This window comes from Dipodomys merriami, unplaced genomic scaffold (genome assembly GCF_024711535.1).
Source record: "Dipodomys merriami isolate MVZ:Mamm:240054 unplaced genomic scaffold, mDipMer1.0.p SCAF_38, whole genome shotgun sequence".
In the NCBI taxonomy this organism is placed as follows: Eukaryota; Metazoa; Chordata; class Mammalia; order Rodentia; family Heteromyidae; genus Dipodomys; species Dipodomys merriami.
Window position 1 is genome coordinate 8,161,993 of NW_027205381.1, and position 15,518 is coordinate 8,177,510.

Here is a 15,518-nt window from a genome sequence, read left to right on the forward strand (position 1 = left end):
GTATGAGGGAGGTTTGGGATGGATAGGACGGATGTCACTACCTTGTCGTACACAGCAACCTGCAGGGAGAAGCCCAGGTGGTCTTTGAGTCCCTGCTTTTGGGCGATGTGCAGGCAGATCTCCCGAGATGTGGAAGCAGAGTCAACCATGATGGTCAGACTCTCTCCAGCCGCCAAGATGACTTGAATAGGGATGTGCTTCTTGGACTTAACAGCCTAGGGATGGAGGAGGACTCAGAACAGAACCCTGGGACTCAGGCACCCTGGAGCCCAGAGCCCTTGGACCAGAAGCTGGTATAACACCACCCTTATCTGACTTCCCCCCCAGCCTAAGATCCACCACCTCCTTGTCCTGAGGGCAAGGCAGGATTTTCAAAAGCCCTAGGATGGCTTAGTACTGAGTGACATGTGTTCAGGCCTAGAGCCTGCCAGGAATGACAGAAGCTTGCCCATGTACACCTGGTGATGTATGGGCTCCTCCAAGTTCACGTCAGCATCCCATGGTGTGCAACCTGCAGGTTGCAGTGGTCCCATACTGAAATCTGAACTCTGAGCTTGTTGACCTTTAATGAGTCAGATGGTCTTAGCAGTTTTGGGTCCTGGGGTCCTAGTGTGATACTATAGATATTTGTTATCCCCCTTTTTTTGGGGGGGGTGTCAGTCCTGGGGCCTAAACACAGGGCCTGGGTTCTATTTTTGAGCTTTTTTTTACTCAAGGCTAGTATTCTACTACTTGAACCACAGTTCCACTTCTGTTTTGTTTTTTTTTGCGGGGGGGATAGGTAATTGGAGATAAGAGTCTTAAAGATTTTCCTACCCAGGCTAGCTTCCAAATGTGATCCTTGGATCTCAGCCTCCTGAGTAGCTAGGATTACAGGCATGAGCCATTGGTGCTTGGCACACTGTAAATACTTAGTTGGCACAAGTTCATCTACAGTTTCAATGCTCACGAAAGTCAGATCTCATGGACTTGGGCAGCAGAGAAAGAACAGGAATGAAGTGTGGCCAAAGGTGATTCACTGCCCCCAATATAGGTGGCCACAGGGTCACGGAGCCCTTTCTGGGCTTGGGCTGGGGCCAGAGATGGCGGTAGAATAAATATAGGGGTGCCTTCTATGTAGACTACCCTTGGACACTGAGAATGTATAGGGGGCACCTGCTTCCAAAAGCAGTGCCTATATCATACTAGGAGCATGACCACTGCTTTATTCATAGCATGTGCATGCACACACACGTGTGTGTGTGTGTGTGTGTGTGTGTGTGTGGTGTTGAAGTTTGAACTCATGGTCTCACACTTTCTAGGTAGGCACTCTACCCTTATACAATGCTTTTTGCTCTGGTTATTTGTGAAGTAGAGTCTGGGCCACCCTGGACACCTCCTGTTTACCTGGAGCTGGGATGACAGGCATGATACCACTATAGCAAGATTTTGTCCATTAGACAGGGTCTACACTTTTTATCCAGGCTAGTCTCAAACAGCAATTCTCCTGCATCTCTGCCCCCTAAGCAGCTAGAGCTCCAGGTGTAAGCTCCAGTATCTGGCTGCCACTGCCTTCTTAAAAAGTACAAACTTGAAGCAGTTAGTTCATCTACACTGAGGCCAGGCATAAATGAAGATGGATTGGGGGTGGGGGAGGATAGCTCTGAAGCCTGAGCACCCTGATCTGGGGGACCTCACAGGGATCACTGGCAAAAGGTGCTGTAGAGGAGGTAGAGAGGTGCTGATGAAAAGTCACCCCACAGATGTGCTTCAGGTCTGACCATCCCATGACCTCCCTACCCCCCACACCAGCACTTACCTGTAGCTCTAGCCAAGTGGGGGGCTCTGCGCGTACCCCGTTAGCACAGGTGCGCCGTAGGCGTTCAGCACAGAAAGGCCCATAGCTAGCTGGCCCATGATCAATAAAGTTCAGCAGATACTGAGGGGCACAAGAGGAAGGGGACATTCAGAATGGAGGCCAATTTCTATTTTCTACCTTAGCTGATTTTAAAAATGGCTGTCCTCTATTTGTCCTCTATTTGTCCTGAGAAGGAATATAAATTGGTATCTATCTGAGGAATAATTTGAAATACATTTTAAGTATATAGTTTAAAATATGCATGCTATTTGACTAATTCAAACCATTTTACTGAACACCAGGGCTCATGCTTGTAATCTTAGTTACTCAGAGGGCTGAGACATAAGGATCATCGTTTGAAACCAGCCTGGGAAGAAAAATCTGTGAGACTCAGCCCAATTAGCCAGCAAAAAGTGAGAAATGGAGCTGTGGCTAAAGTGGTAGAATACCAGCCTTGAATAGAAAAGTTAAGAGACAGTGGCTAGGCTCTAAGTCAAGCCCCAGTACACACTACATACACTACACACACACACACACACACACACACACACACACACACACACACACACACACACACACACACACACACACACACACACCATACATACACACACACAAATGCAAACAGGTATTTTTTTTGACGATATTAGTTGGTATCTATGGAAATGAGTGGTTGACAGATATCATAAATGCCTATCAGTAGGTTCAATTCCTTATGGAATAGCTAGTCACTGAAACTAGCATCTGGGAAGTTTATATCAGAGTGGAGCCAAGGAAGGGAAAAATGCAGTGTCCAAAACAGATCTTGGACAATTAATGTAGGAAGTGTTTTTGATTCAGAGATGGGAGTACACATCCTGGGAAGGTTTATTGGTGTTTGGAAGTGGCTCAAATGCCCAGGACAGAAGGACACTGTGACCTTGTTCCTGTTTTCCTGAGTTTTCTCTATGACTGCAAGTATGTCAAGAAATATTAATATGGGTTACTTCTGTGTGTGATGATAGCTTACTTTTTACACCTTCAGCATTTTCATGTTACTTGTGTGTGTGTGTGTGTGTGTGTGTGTGTGTGTGTATGTGTGCCAATACTGGGGTTGAATTCAGGGCTAGGGAACTCTCCCTTAGCTTTTTTGCTAAAGGCTGATGCTCTACCACTTGAATACAACTCCACTGCAGGCCTTTTGGTAGTTGATTGGAGATAAGAGTCTGATGGGCTTTCTTGATCAGGCTAGTGTCAAACCACAATCCTTAAATCTCAACCTGCACCTAGCTCACATTATTTTTATCATCAAAAGCAAAGGTTTATTAAAGAAGCAAAGCCTTGGACACCAACCCTTGGATGCTTCTACTAGTCCACTTCCATTTTCTGCTCTAAAGGGGCAGAAAAAGTGTAGCCAGACACCAGAAGGGTGTCTGGTGGGCCCACCTCATCTGCCATCTGAGTATTAGTCCTGAAGAGCTATCTTTGGGACTGAGATTGAGGTAAGTGACCATGTGGGCCCTGGATGGGCTCAGCACCTCTTTCACAGATGGGGAATGAGGCTCAGAGTGGTACAAGCTTTGCTGGCGATCAGCCCACAGATGCAGGAAGAGCAAAGCATGGGCTGCTCCAGGATCTCCTGTCCCATTTCTGCTGAAACAAACTCTCTGCTTCCCCCTTCCCTGCCCCCTTCTTGGTCTTCTTACCTTCATGAACCTTTCAGAAGGCGGGAAGCAGCCCAGGCAGAGGCTTAGCAGGATCCAGCCCCGGGCCAGGCTGCTCATTTTGAAGTTCTCTGAAAGCTGCTTGCAGATCTGGCAGTAGATCTCATCCCTGAAAAACACACGCTGCTGAGCCGGAAAGCTGGGAGCTGGCTCTGGGGGAGGCAAGAGATGGGGCATCGAGGGGAGGAGAGAGATGGGGCGTCTGGGCACTCTTTCTGTATGCCTGGTGGGCTCTCTTCTGCAGGGGACTCACCCAGTACTCAGCCCCTTCACCCCAACCCCCAACCTCCTCATGGACCAGACTCTGCCCACCTAATGTCTTCCCAGTGCTTCATTCTATGGCCCACACCTTCCTGCCCCAACTTCCTACCACACTCATGTCCTGCCCTCAGTCCTCCCTCCTCAAACTAGTGCGCCCTCCTTCATCTCTCTGTCCACAGCACCCTGTCCCTGTGCAACTGCCCTGGCCTTTTCTCTCTGTTTCTAGCATACTCCACCCTGCTACTTTCTCCAAGCCAGTTATGTCAAATGGGGTTCTCTCTGTCTTGAGACCCATTCTCGGAGAGTATCAGCTCTTCAGTACAGAAATAAGTGAGGGCTTCCTGGGAGAAGCCCTAAATTCCAACTCTTTATATGGGTGTGAGCTCCTGGTGCCCATCCCTTGGTCTTCTTTTTGAGAACGCTTGCCTACGTCCTTTCCCATGGAATCAAGCCTCTACTGCCTTAGAAAAGGGTCCCTTCACTCTTCAAGCCCCACATATCCCGAAGCCAGCGTCTTCTCCATAACACGCAGCAGTGTGCTGGTAAACATTTATCAATCTACTTTCTCAGGGGAATGAAAGCTCACACGGATTGCATTTGCCACCATCTGTGGTGTAAATGTTCTCAGCCACGCCCATTTCAAGCCCCCAATAGGATGTTTGAACAGAGTTGGGAAGGCATGTGTGCCTTTGACTCAGGAGAATTGCTGGAAGCCAGTTCCAGCACATCTCCTTGCCTGCATTCACTTAAAATGGAAGCCTGGAAGTCATCCTAGACATCGCTTATCCCTGTATTCTTCAAGTCCAGTGAATCACTATCTACCCTCTGTCTCCTGGACATTTCCCCCTGCTCATCACTTCTATTCCTTGAGCCATTCTCCATTAGCTTTCTGGATCTCTTTTGCTGACCTCCGGGCCTCTCATCTCAGACTCTGCTCTATGTCACTGCTAGAGAGAGGAGCTATCTGCAAGTCACTTATGTGCACTCATGACTTTCTCTTGCTTAAACCTTTACTTCCCTGCTCTTGGGGTTGAATCCAGATTACATAGCCCAGTGGTGACAAAGCATTTGGAATCCTAGACTCTTTGGGTTGTTCCCAGACATAGTGCCCTGTTCATCCCTTCTTCTGTCTGGTGAGTTCTTCTTCTCCTTTACATTGCCTGTAATATGACTCCTTCTTGGTACCCACTGGGTCTGAGCAGACCCCTATCTGACAATATACTCTTGTCATGGTTTTCCTGAGCCTCATATACTTCCTGCATCATTTGGATAAAGGTTTGTGTGTTAAAGGCTTGGTCACCAGCCAATGACACCATTTTTAGGTGACATAGCCTTTAGAAGGTGGGGCCCCAGAGGAAGTTAGGTATTGGTGATACATTCTTGAAAGGATCCTGGCATCCTGGCTCTTTTCTGTCTTGCTTTGCTTCCTAATGGTCATTTGTGGCTTGCTCTCGCTGCAAGGCTCTCCTTTGCTACAGACATAAGGCTAAGTGACCACGGGCTAAGATTATGACAGAGCAAACAAGTAAGCCTTTCCTCCTAATCAAATGACCATTTTGGTATCTTTTCACATTAGCGGAAAGCTGACTAATATATTTCTCAACTAAAATGTGAAATTCCCCTTTCCTTTCCTTTCCTTTCCTTTCCTTTCCTTTCCTTTCCTTTCCTTTCCTTTCCTTTCCTTTCCTTTCCTTTCCTTTCCCTTTCCTTTCCTTTCCTTTCCCTTTCCTTTCCTTTCCTTTCCCTTACCTTCTTTTTTTCCCTTCTCTTCCCTTCCTTTCCCTTCCTTCTTTCTTTGTGTCTTGTTACATGAGTTTTAACTCAGGGCTTCATGCTGTTACCTGGACTTTTTGTTTAAGGTTGACACTCTACAACTTGAGCTATGCCTCTACTTCTGGCATTTGGGGAGTGGTGACAGTCTTTCCTGCCCAGGCTAGCTTCAAATTGGAGATGAGAATCTCCTGGATTTGTCTGCCTGGGCTCACATTGAACCCTCATCCTCAGATCCCAGCATCCTGAGTAGCTAGGATTACAGATATGAGTCCTTGAAGCCTGGCCTGGGGGCAAGTTTCTTGAAGACAGAAATGTTTTCTCCATTTTAGCATCCCTTGGCCCTTACCCAGGGCTGCACTGTAAGCAGGTACTTAATATGAGTACATTAGAGATGGATGGAGAATTATCTTTGTCTCAGAATTTGTTTAAGGCGCCAGAGCCAAGCACAAATGGATGCTAACATTCATCTTGCTAAAGAAACCTGTTCTTACAATATTTATTAAAAGACGGCAGAACCAGTCCAGCTATCACGCCACCTCTATACAATGGAAGATGAGAAATTTGGAAAATGACTCCCGGAAGGGACTTTAATGGAAGAGAGGTCTGTAGCTCATTTAACTACTTACAAATAATAAGGGAGGAAGAATGGCCCCAGGAGAACAACCAGGAGGGTTGGGTGGGAGACTGACTGACTAGAGATGAGACCTTCCTGACCTCCTTCCCTCCTAATTGAAGGCATGCAAGACCCCAACATGCCACTGTCCTTGCCAGGCTACTGAAATGGAGCATGGTGACAGAACTGTCACATTTTGGACTAACTTCCCCTGGAGTCGATGGCTTCTGTGAACAAAGAAACTAGAGATTACTTTCTTCTGGACAACTCAGAGATTACCCAGAAGAGCAAGGCTGATATGTATGGTGAGGCATTCATCATCTTCCCATTAGCATGAGGATGGCATGAAAAGAGGTGGGCTGCAGGCATCTCGATGGAGCCCCACAAGTGGGTAGCCTATGATTCCAGATGGCCTTCGTGGTGAGAGGCCGTGGGATGTTCCCACAGGGGATAGTGTCATCAGAACTCTCAAGGGACCTGAGAGTGGTGTCAGCCAGATGCCTGCTCTATATGGGATTGCTTGTAGGAGATATCTGAGGATTCAAACCATTTGGGCATAACTTTTGTGTCTGTTTGTCTGTTGTATCAGAGGGTGTTATGGTTGGGGAAAATTGCCATGGGAGAAATGCCAATATGACATTAAGAAGACTGGCCCAGTTGGTGTTGTACAGGAAGCAAGCTTGGGTAGAGGCCCTCTAGTCTTACTGGCTTAAAGAACCAGAGGACAGAGTTTGTGGTCTCCACAGCAGCTTGAATGTATAAAGCAAAATCCTGAAATGAAGAGAACCAGAGAACAGCCCTAAAATCTTCATGTAATCTTAGCTAGAAGGCTAGCTACGGCCAAAAGGACAGGGATTCCAACTGCTGTTCATGATAAGGGAGATAATTTGAATTAAGCAAAATTAATTGTTTACCATAACAAAACACCAACAGCCTTTGAAAAAATACAATAGTATCCAGAGTCTCTAAATGTTTTACTCCCAATGTTTAGGATCCAATCCCAAAGTACCAGACTTTGGGAAAACAGGAAACCATGATCACATTACAGAGAAATCACAGTCAATGGAGACAATGATTCAGACATTAAATTTGCAGAAAAAGACTTAAAAAACTACTTTAACTGGGCCAGATGTACTGGCTTATAACTGTAATCCCAGCTACTCTGTAGGTGAAAATGGGACCCATCTCAACAAACAAGCTCCCATATAGCGGTAGATAGGAGGACTGTGAGCTGAGGCTGGTCCTAGGGAAAAAACCTCAAGACTCTAGCTGAAAATAACTTAAAAAAAGGGCTGTGTTTCTTTTTCTTGTCTTTCTCTCTCTATTCTCTCTCTCTTTCTCTCTCTCACACATACACATACACATACATACAGTACTACTATAACTATGTTCAAGGATATAAGTGAAACTATACTCACAGCAAATGAATGAATAGGACATGTTGACAAATAAAAATATAAAAAATTAAAAATCTCAATAATTTAATGTAACTTTGATTATATCATTATATATATATTTTTTGGGGGGGGGGTCCGGTCATGGGGCCTGAACTCTGGGCCTGGGCGCTGTCCCTCAGCTTTTCAGCTCAAGGCTAGTGCTCTACCACTTGAGCCACAGCGCCACTTCTGGCTTTTTTTTCTTTTTTGCTTATGTGGTGCTGGGGAATTGAACCCAGGGCCTCATGCATGCAAGGCAAGCGCTCTACCACTCAGCCACCTTCCCAGCCCTCAGATATTCTATCTTTAAATACACTGAAGCTATCTCTGCTTTCCTTAACCTACTTTTATACTTACTCAGTATACCCATTCAATAACTTCCTTTATTTTATATGTTATATAATAATATAATATACAGGGCTGGGAAGGTGGCTCAATGGTAGAGCGCTTGCCTTGCATGCATGAGGCCCTGGGTTCGATTCCTCAGCACCACATAAGCAAAAAGAAAAAAAGCCAGAAGTGGCATTTGGCTCAAGTGATAGAGTGCTAGCCTTGAGCTGAAGAGCTATGGGACAGCACCCAGGCCCAGAGTTCAGGTCCCACGACCAGACCCCCTCCAAAAAATAAATAAAATAAAAAAATAAAGATAGAATATCTGAAACTACTCAATCTAAACACCGACAGAAAAATTAACAGACCCTCAGGGACCTGAGGGACAAAGGCAATGAGTTTTACATAGGGATAAACAGGGTTATATAAGGTGTGTGTGTGTGCGTGCGTGTGTGTGTGTGTGTGTGTGTGTGTGTGTGTGTGAAGATAGGCACAGAGATAGATAGATGATAGGTAACACGATAGGTAAATCTTAGATATTAGATGGATTCACAGGTGGACAGACTGGAGAATATTTGAAACAAAGAAATGGAAATTGTCCATAAAATTTACAGGAAAACATAATTCCTGCAGAGTAAATTGCATATATACGTAGTATAGCGAAGGAGCTTGCTCATTCACAAGCCCTGCTCTAACACCTATCCTATCAAAGAATGAATCTCAGCCTCAAATGAATCTGTTTCCTCAAACTCCTGGGTTTTCTTAATGCAGAGCAAGTAGAGAGCCCTCTATGTGCAGTACTGAGACATAACCTGCAGGGCTTAGGCCAGGGAGCAAGCAGAGGAGAATGGAGGGGGGTGGAGGAGGAGACAAACAGGTGGAAGTGACTGGGGCCATGGGCTAAGGGCCAGTGAGGAGACTTGATGTTCTGATGAGGGAAGAGTGGACTGGAGACTAACCTGAGACCAGGCCGCAGGATGGCATAGCCCACAATGAAGTGCACCTTCTCCAAGTTGGACATGGGTCTGTCTGAGACGGGACCATCAGGATCAAATGCTTCCTCTCCAATATTAAGCTGGCTGGCCACCTAGAAGCCCAAAGATGGCCATCAGGACAGCTGTGACTCTCTCAATTTTGCCAAAAATGAAACTCTGACATGGGGATGGATTTCCTGGAACCCCACAACAGGCTGGCACAGACCTGGGAGCAGATTGGCGCAGACTCGAGTCACCCGGCCCTGAGCTCACCTGACCTGTGATCCTAGAGGAACGCTTTAGCTTCATGGAGGAGATCCCCTTGGTTCCTCTTTCCTTGCGACTCAGTCTCTGTGGAAGGAGACATTCACCAGAAGGAAGGAAAGCATGAGTAGTCCTTCCATGTTGGCCCTAAAGCCACTTGCAATGGAGTAAATGTCCCCGTCATTCATCCATTTCCTCGCCCAATTTACAATGCCAGGAAGAAAGAACGCAAGCCCTTTGGATCTGTTGGTTTCCTCAGACAAGGAGGTTGTTCTTTGTCATGATGAAAATTTGCTGCCAAAACTAGAGCTCAGTACTGGTTTGGGTTGGGATTGGTGCAGGACCAGAGCTAGGGCTAGGATTGGCACCAGCTCTGGTTATGGTGAAACTTGTTTTTAACACAGGTTCTTAATGTGAAACACTGGCTAGCAAGCTCTGGTAGGGCGGGCAAGGCTTGTACAGCTCAGTTCTAAGTGAGGCATAGGGAGATATTTAACAACCACATGTAGGAAAGAAAACATGAGCTAGACTTCCAGGAGGCAGCATGGCCAGACTGCTTTCCAGAGTCCCTTCCCTGGGGGCATTGCTAGTCTTCAAGGTGACTTCGAGCAATCCTTCCAGCCTCCTCACATTCTTGCTCACTCATCTGGGGGGAAGTCATGTTGTGAGGACTCTCAAGTAGCTCTGTGTCAATGCTTGTAGGGCAAGGAACCAAGGCCTCCTGCCAGTGCCATGTGAGTGAGCCAACTCAGGAGTAGACCTAAGGCAACAGCTTGGTGGCAACCTCCAGAGATCCTAGACAGAGCTAGCAAGCCATTCCTGACCTTCAGAAATAATAAATATATGCTGTTTTAAGCTGCAGTGTTTGGTAGTAACTTGTTACATAGCAATAGGTACTTAATAGGTTTGGGGGAACTTATGCTTCCAGAAATCAAGGACTTATGGTCTCAGCCTGGGGCTGGGCTGGGGATGTAATTGGGGCTATGGACTCCCTTAGATTTCTTTGCAGTTAGCCTGCATACAGGACCTCAGAAGTTGCACCTCAGTCAGTTACCTAGAACATGAGACACTCCTGCTAGTGGGCCTAGGTGCTGTCATTTTGTGTACATCCTTTAGACTGTTCTTGGTTAGTTCCACTAAGATTACAGCATGAAACTGACCAAAAATAAATGTGAATTAACCTTCCATGAGAGTACTTTGTAGAACACAGTTAAGGACTTGATCTTTGCGAATAGGTTTAAAGCCAACTACCACATACGTGTTCACTGTGATTTGGGTGGTGAGTCACTTCATTTCTCTGTTTCATTAGCTTTGGATAATCCCTACTTTGTAGAATTGGCTCTGCTTGGAATTAGATGAAGAGAAGCAATTGGCTGGTAATGTCACAATAATTGGATCTTTGGTTGTTACTATTATTACATGTATTTGAATTTAGTTCAAGTCAATATTTAGAGTTTACAGGACTTTCTCCATTAATGACTGAGTAATTCAAATAGCCCAGGGCATGAGTCTTGATTCATGAACTTCCCAGTGCAATCCAAGACTGAAAACACCCAGGCCCAGGTTTAGGGACTGGACTTGGTGATGATACTGCAGATGCAGCTCCATATTTAGCTTCCTGGGCCTGAGCCATGGTACACACCAAGCCACCATCCTCAGCACCCACCTGTGCAGTTCCACCATGCTGTGGACCCCCAAAAATGCTGTCTTTGCCAAATCTGTCATGGATCTGCCGCATCACTGAGTCATCACTCACACTGTTTCTGGCATACAAGAGTGGCTCTGGAAGGTCACCCATGAACCTCAAGATGATGTTCCACACGGCCAATGCAGCCTGGAGGATAATCAGAGGGCCTGGTTAGAACCCGGGTCCCAGCACTGGAGTCCACACCAGGAGCCAGGCCTCTTTCCTGCTCTCTCTGAGTCGTAGCACAGCCTCTGGATCTGGGTGGATCCAGGAAGGACTTGGTGGGAGCAGAACCAGAGAACAACCCCATACCGAGTAGTCCGTGTCATTTTCATGGTAGAGCAGCGGGTAGCGGAGAGAACGCAGGATGTGTGTATGTGTGGCTGATTTTTGGAAGTAAGTTGCAGCGAACTTGGGGAAGGTGTACTCATCCAGGCTATCCACATGCTCTTCTATCTCCTCCATTATGGGGACAGTATCCAGATCAATTTCCGGCAGAGTCTGAGTTTTTGCTTCCAGATCCTGAAGTGGGGATGGGAGGTGTGAGCGGGAAGGACAGGGGTCCTTTTAGATAAAAGCTGAACTGTCAGCCAACTTCCAGGGGCAAGAAATGTTGGGACTAGGGATTCCAGAAAGCTACCTCTGTCTGTCTACCAGATTCACAGGATCATTCTAGCTCCCTGGAGTTGGTGACCTCTCTAATTCCGTGCTTGGAAGGCTGCTGTGGAAATGAACTTGAAGGCCTGGCCCTGATGACACTGGGGTCTATACAGCTTCTGCAGCCCTCCTCGCCACACCTCCCTCTTCCTCTTGGCACACCAGCAGCCCCAAGGCTCCACACAGGTACAGAAAGTGCTGCCTGCCTGGGGGCCCTGCCACCTCAGTGGGCATAGAGCAGGCTCCAGGCATCCTTGCAAAGAAGTCACACCTAGCTCTAAAGGTTTCGAACATGAGGATTGGGGCAGCTCCCTGCTTTATTCATGAACATCCGGGCATCTGAATGTACTCGGAAGCTCACTCTGGCAACTTTAGCAAAACCTAAGAGGTTGAATGAGGTCAGGGGGAGGGCAAGTCCTCCATCAGGCTGTCTCACCTCAAAGCGAGCTGGGGCTGGGCCCTCCTGACCCCCGATCATGGATGGGAGGAAGCCAAACACTTTCTCCACCATCTCTGTGTCGGTGATGGTGTCATAGATGGACTTGCACTTCTTTTCGGGCAGAGGTTTTGGTCTCCTTTGCTCTTCATCCAGGATGGCCAGAGGTTCCTGTACATACCACCAAGGGGAGAAGGTGACCCACAGTTCTGGGCCCTGCTCTGTCTACCCTCGCAGAATAAGCACCTACGAGAGAACCTCATCCTGCTGTCATTTGCCCAAACATCTTTTGCTTTAAAATGTTACATTTTAACAGCTGTAAGAATAGTGACCAGCTACCCAGGGCTTTCCATTTTTCTGATGACAACCAGAAATCTTTGTGAATTACATTGCTGGCTTGATGTCCGAGGTATTACCTCAAACTCCAGAACCCAGAACCCAGAACCCAGTGTAAAATCACTGCTCAGGACCACAAAGTTCTTCCCTACCTGAGGCCTATACTAACAAATACAGAGCTCTTTGCAGCCAGATGGGACCCATTAAAGCACAAAGTCTTTGGTCTCTGTCTGATGGTCTGTTCTCTTACTTTTTCTGTTCATTATACTGGTAGTTTAGATGTTAGACCCAATTTTTATTCATGGAACAGGAGTAAACATCATCTCATCTCCTTTGCCTCACCATGACTTCTAGATAAGCCAAGCAAGAAGAAAGAGGTTGAGTCTCACGTACTCATGGAGATAATGGATCTTTCGTGGGTGAGATTCAAAATGCAGGAGTATGCATTTTGCTGTTCTGTTCCCTATTCTCCTGTCCTCCAGACACTCCATGGTTCTCAGTGGTTTTTCTACCACCTGAGTCATCATGCATAGTCTTTTTTTTTTTGCCAGTCCTGGGCTTGAACTCTGGGCCTGGGCACTGTCCCTCAGCTCTTCAGCTCAAGGCAAGCACTCTACCACTTGAGCCACAGCACCACTTCCTTTTCTGCTTATGTGGTGCTGAGGAATCAAACCCAGGGCCTCATGCATGCAAGGCAAGCACTCTACTGCTGAGCCACCTTCCCAGCCCATCATGCATAGTCTTGTAACAGAGCTCTTCACTCTCCTCCAGGGTAGGCTGGTTACTCACAGCAGAACCCTCCACTCTCCTCCAGGCATGCTGATCTCCCACAGTGCCTCTAGTTCAGGTGTCCTGCCTCTTTCACAAGACTGACCATCATCCCTTAGGCAAAAAGGAGGGAACCACAGAGTTCCACTTCCAGATTCCAAGCATAAGTCTGTCTAGATGATCTGCTGTATGGCCCATGTTGTACCCTGTGCCTTCCTGGTAGTGGCCCCTGCAGTACTGACTGTGTACAGGGAGAGGGAAGAGCTCCCTGGTATATCTACGCTGCAGTACTGACTGGGTATAGAGAGAGGGAAGCAGCCCCTTGTGTATCTATACTGCAGTACTGACTGTGTACAGGGAGAGGGAAGTGGTCCCTTATATATCTACACTGCAGTCCAAGAGGCAGCTCCTAATTCATCTCCTGTAGTCTCACTGTGTTCTTGAGTAGCTGGCATAGAATTAAACATCTTGGCTTGAGTGCAGGCTCTCCAACGGGGATTCTATGAGAGGTCTCTTTTGCTACTTGTTCCTCCTGCCCTCCCTTCCCGCTTAGCCCTGGCCAGCCCCACCTGCACAACATGCTAGGTGACTACCTACCTGGGCTTTTTGCTGCTGTAATATCTGCCGGGCAGCCCTGCCCCTGGCATGTGCCTGAATGACCAGCACCGCCCTCCTCTTGGCTTGGACTTGCTGGCGCACCAGGTAGCCTCTGCAGCGGGCCTGCAGTCTCACCACCCTCTGCCGCATGGCCTGGAACTGTCTTGTTAGTGGATGGCTCCGAACAATGGCCTGCAGGCGCTCAAAGCCCACCAGGATCTGCAGGGGTTAAGAGTGAGGTGGGTTCACTGCAAAGTGCCTTCCTAAGGGACCACGGTGGCATTTTTCCGGAACCCTTGAAAGTTAGTTGTACATTTGACTACTTCTTGACACAGGGCCGATGCTGCTATTATACATATCAATTAGCCTGGGTCTATTGACTTGTTACTTAGAGTAGAGCCGGCCATGCTAATAAGTGCTAATTTTTTTTTAAAAGAGCATAAATAATGACATGGCCTTCTGGGGGTGTGGATGGAGGGTGACTACATTCCAAAGCTTCCATTTTTATACCTGCCAGCTAAGACCAGCCACCTTATCAGGCAGAGGCTCATACACCTGTCTAGTGCTTTGAGGTTGGCTTTACTAAGCTAGTTTAATCTCTAAAACAGAAGGAAAGAGCTGGTGCTGGTGGTACATGCCTGTAATCCTATCTACTCAGCAGGTTGAAATGTGAGCAACCTGGTTCAAGATCAGTCCATGACTCCAATTAATCACCGAAAAACCAGAAGTGGAATTTGGCTCAAGTGGTAGAGAGCACCAACCTTGAGTGAAAAAGCTAAGGGACAGTGCTCAGGCCCCGGGTTCAAGCACCAATACTAGCACACACACACACACACACACACACACACACACACACACACACACACACACACACACACACAAAACCATCAGGAGCAACAACAATGAGCCAGAAGGAGAGTATGAAATGGCCCACTTCAATACTGGGCCATAGTAGTCCCTGAGTCCCAGGGATGAAGCTGTTGGCTTCTTAAAGATCAACTCAAAGGGTTTAAACATTTGAATATCACACCTACCTATTAATGCAGGTACCACCAGCTACTTCCTAACTGCATGCTCTTGAGTTTACTTAACCCTTTGGGCCTTCATCTTTTCAGTGGGTATTTTAAAGCAAAATAAAATAGTACCTGTAAAACAACAGGCCTCAAGTAACACTTCCCTACACATAAGCCATTGCATGCTGTTGTGAGCATGCAAGGCAGATGGGCATGGGACCAGTTTTGCTGACATGACCATTTTATGTCCCAACAATAGTCATGCCCATAACAAAGATAAGCAGACAAATGAGGCCCTAGAGGACACAGCCATGTTCGCTTTGCTTCCTACAGTGGTAAACAGGCACTCATTAGTTAGTGTCTGTGCTTGAGAGAAAAATTAGAAAGGGCATGAAACAGGATAATCAGTCCATTTACTATTTTGTTACCTGTAAGACAAGAGAAAAGGTCATTTCAGAGAAAAACACCTCAGTCTAGTTCTGAGGATGCTCAAAATTCTGTAGGAGACAATCTCTGAAGCCCACAAACAACGAGGCCTGAGACTATGCTAAGAATAGTGTGTTTATACCAATGCTGGCCTTTGAAAATCTATATTCTATGCCTGTTAGGGATGAGGCCCTTCCTACACAAGACCTCACCTTCAGAGACACGAATATAAGCAATTTGTCTTCTATGGGGCATTATCCACTGCCTTCAAAGGCCCAGCCTCCTGAGCTCTCTCACCAGCTTGAAATTCCTTCTGTTGCAATAGCCTCGCCACTCAGCCTGGAGGGTCACAGCTGCCCGTCTCTGTCGCAGGAATTCCTTCCTAGGGGGAAAACACATGCTACGGT

General features: G+C 47.0%; 1 protein-coding gene across 1 annotated transcript in view; it reads right to left on the bottom strand.

Moving 5' to 3' along the window:
• Positions 1 to 15,518, bottom strand: part of Myo7b (myosin VIIB) — a 101,533-nt gene that overhangs the window by 13,622 nt on the left and 72,393 nt on the right. The window contains exons 20-29 of the mRNA XM_069989496.1: positions 15,409 to 15,493; positions 13,673 to 13,891; positions 11,972 to 12,142; positions 11,191 to 11,400; positions 10,858 to 11,025; positions 9,201 to 9,278; positions 8,913 to 9,040; positions 3,523 to 3,649; positions 1,799 to 1,918; positions 42 to 215 (exon numbers count right to left, since the gene is read on the bottom strand). Coding sequence (XP_069845597.1) covers positions 42 to 215; positions 1,799 to 1,918; positions 3,523 to 3,649; positions 8,913 to 9,040; positions 9,201 to 9,278; positions 10,858 to 11,025; positions 11,191 to 11,400; positions 11,972 to 12,142; positions 13,673 to 13,891; positions 15,409 to 15,493 — 1,480 coding nt within the window. The remainder of the gene's footprint in view (positions 1 to 41; positions 216 to 1,798; positions 1,919 to 3,522; positions 3,650 to 8,912; positions 9,041 to 9,200; positions 9,279 to 10,857; positions 11,026 to 11,190; positions 11,401 to 11,971; positions 12,143 to 13,672; positions 13,892 to 15,408; positions 15,494 to 15,518) is intronic.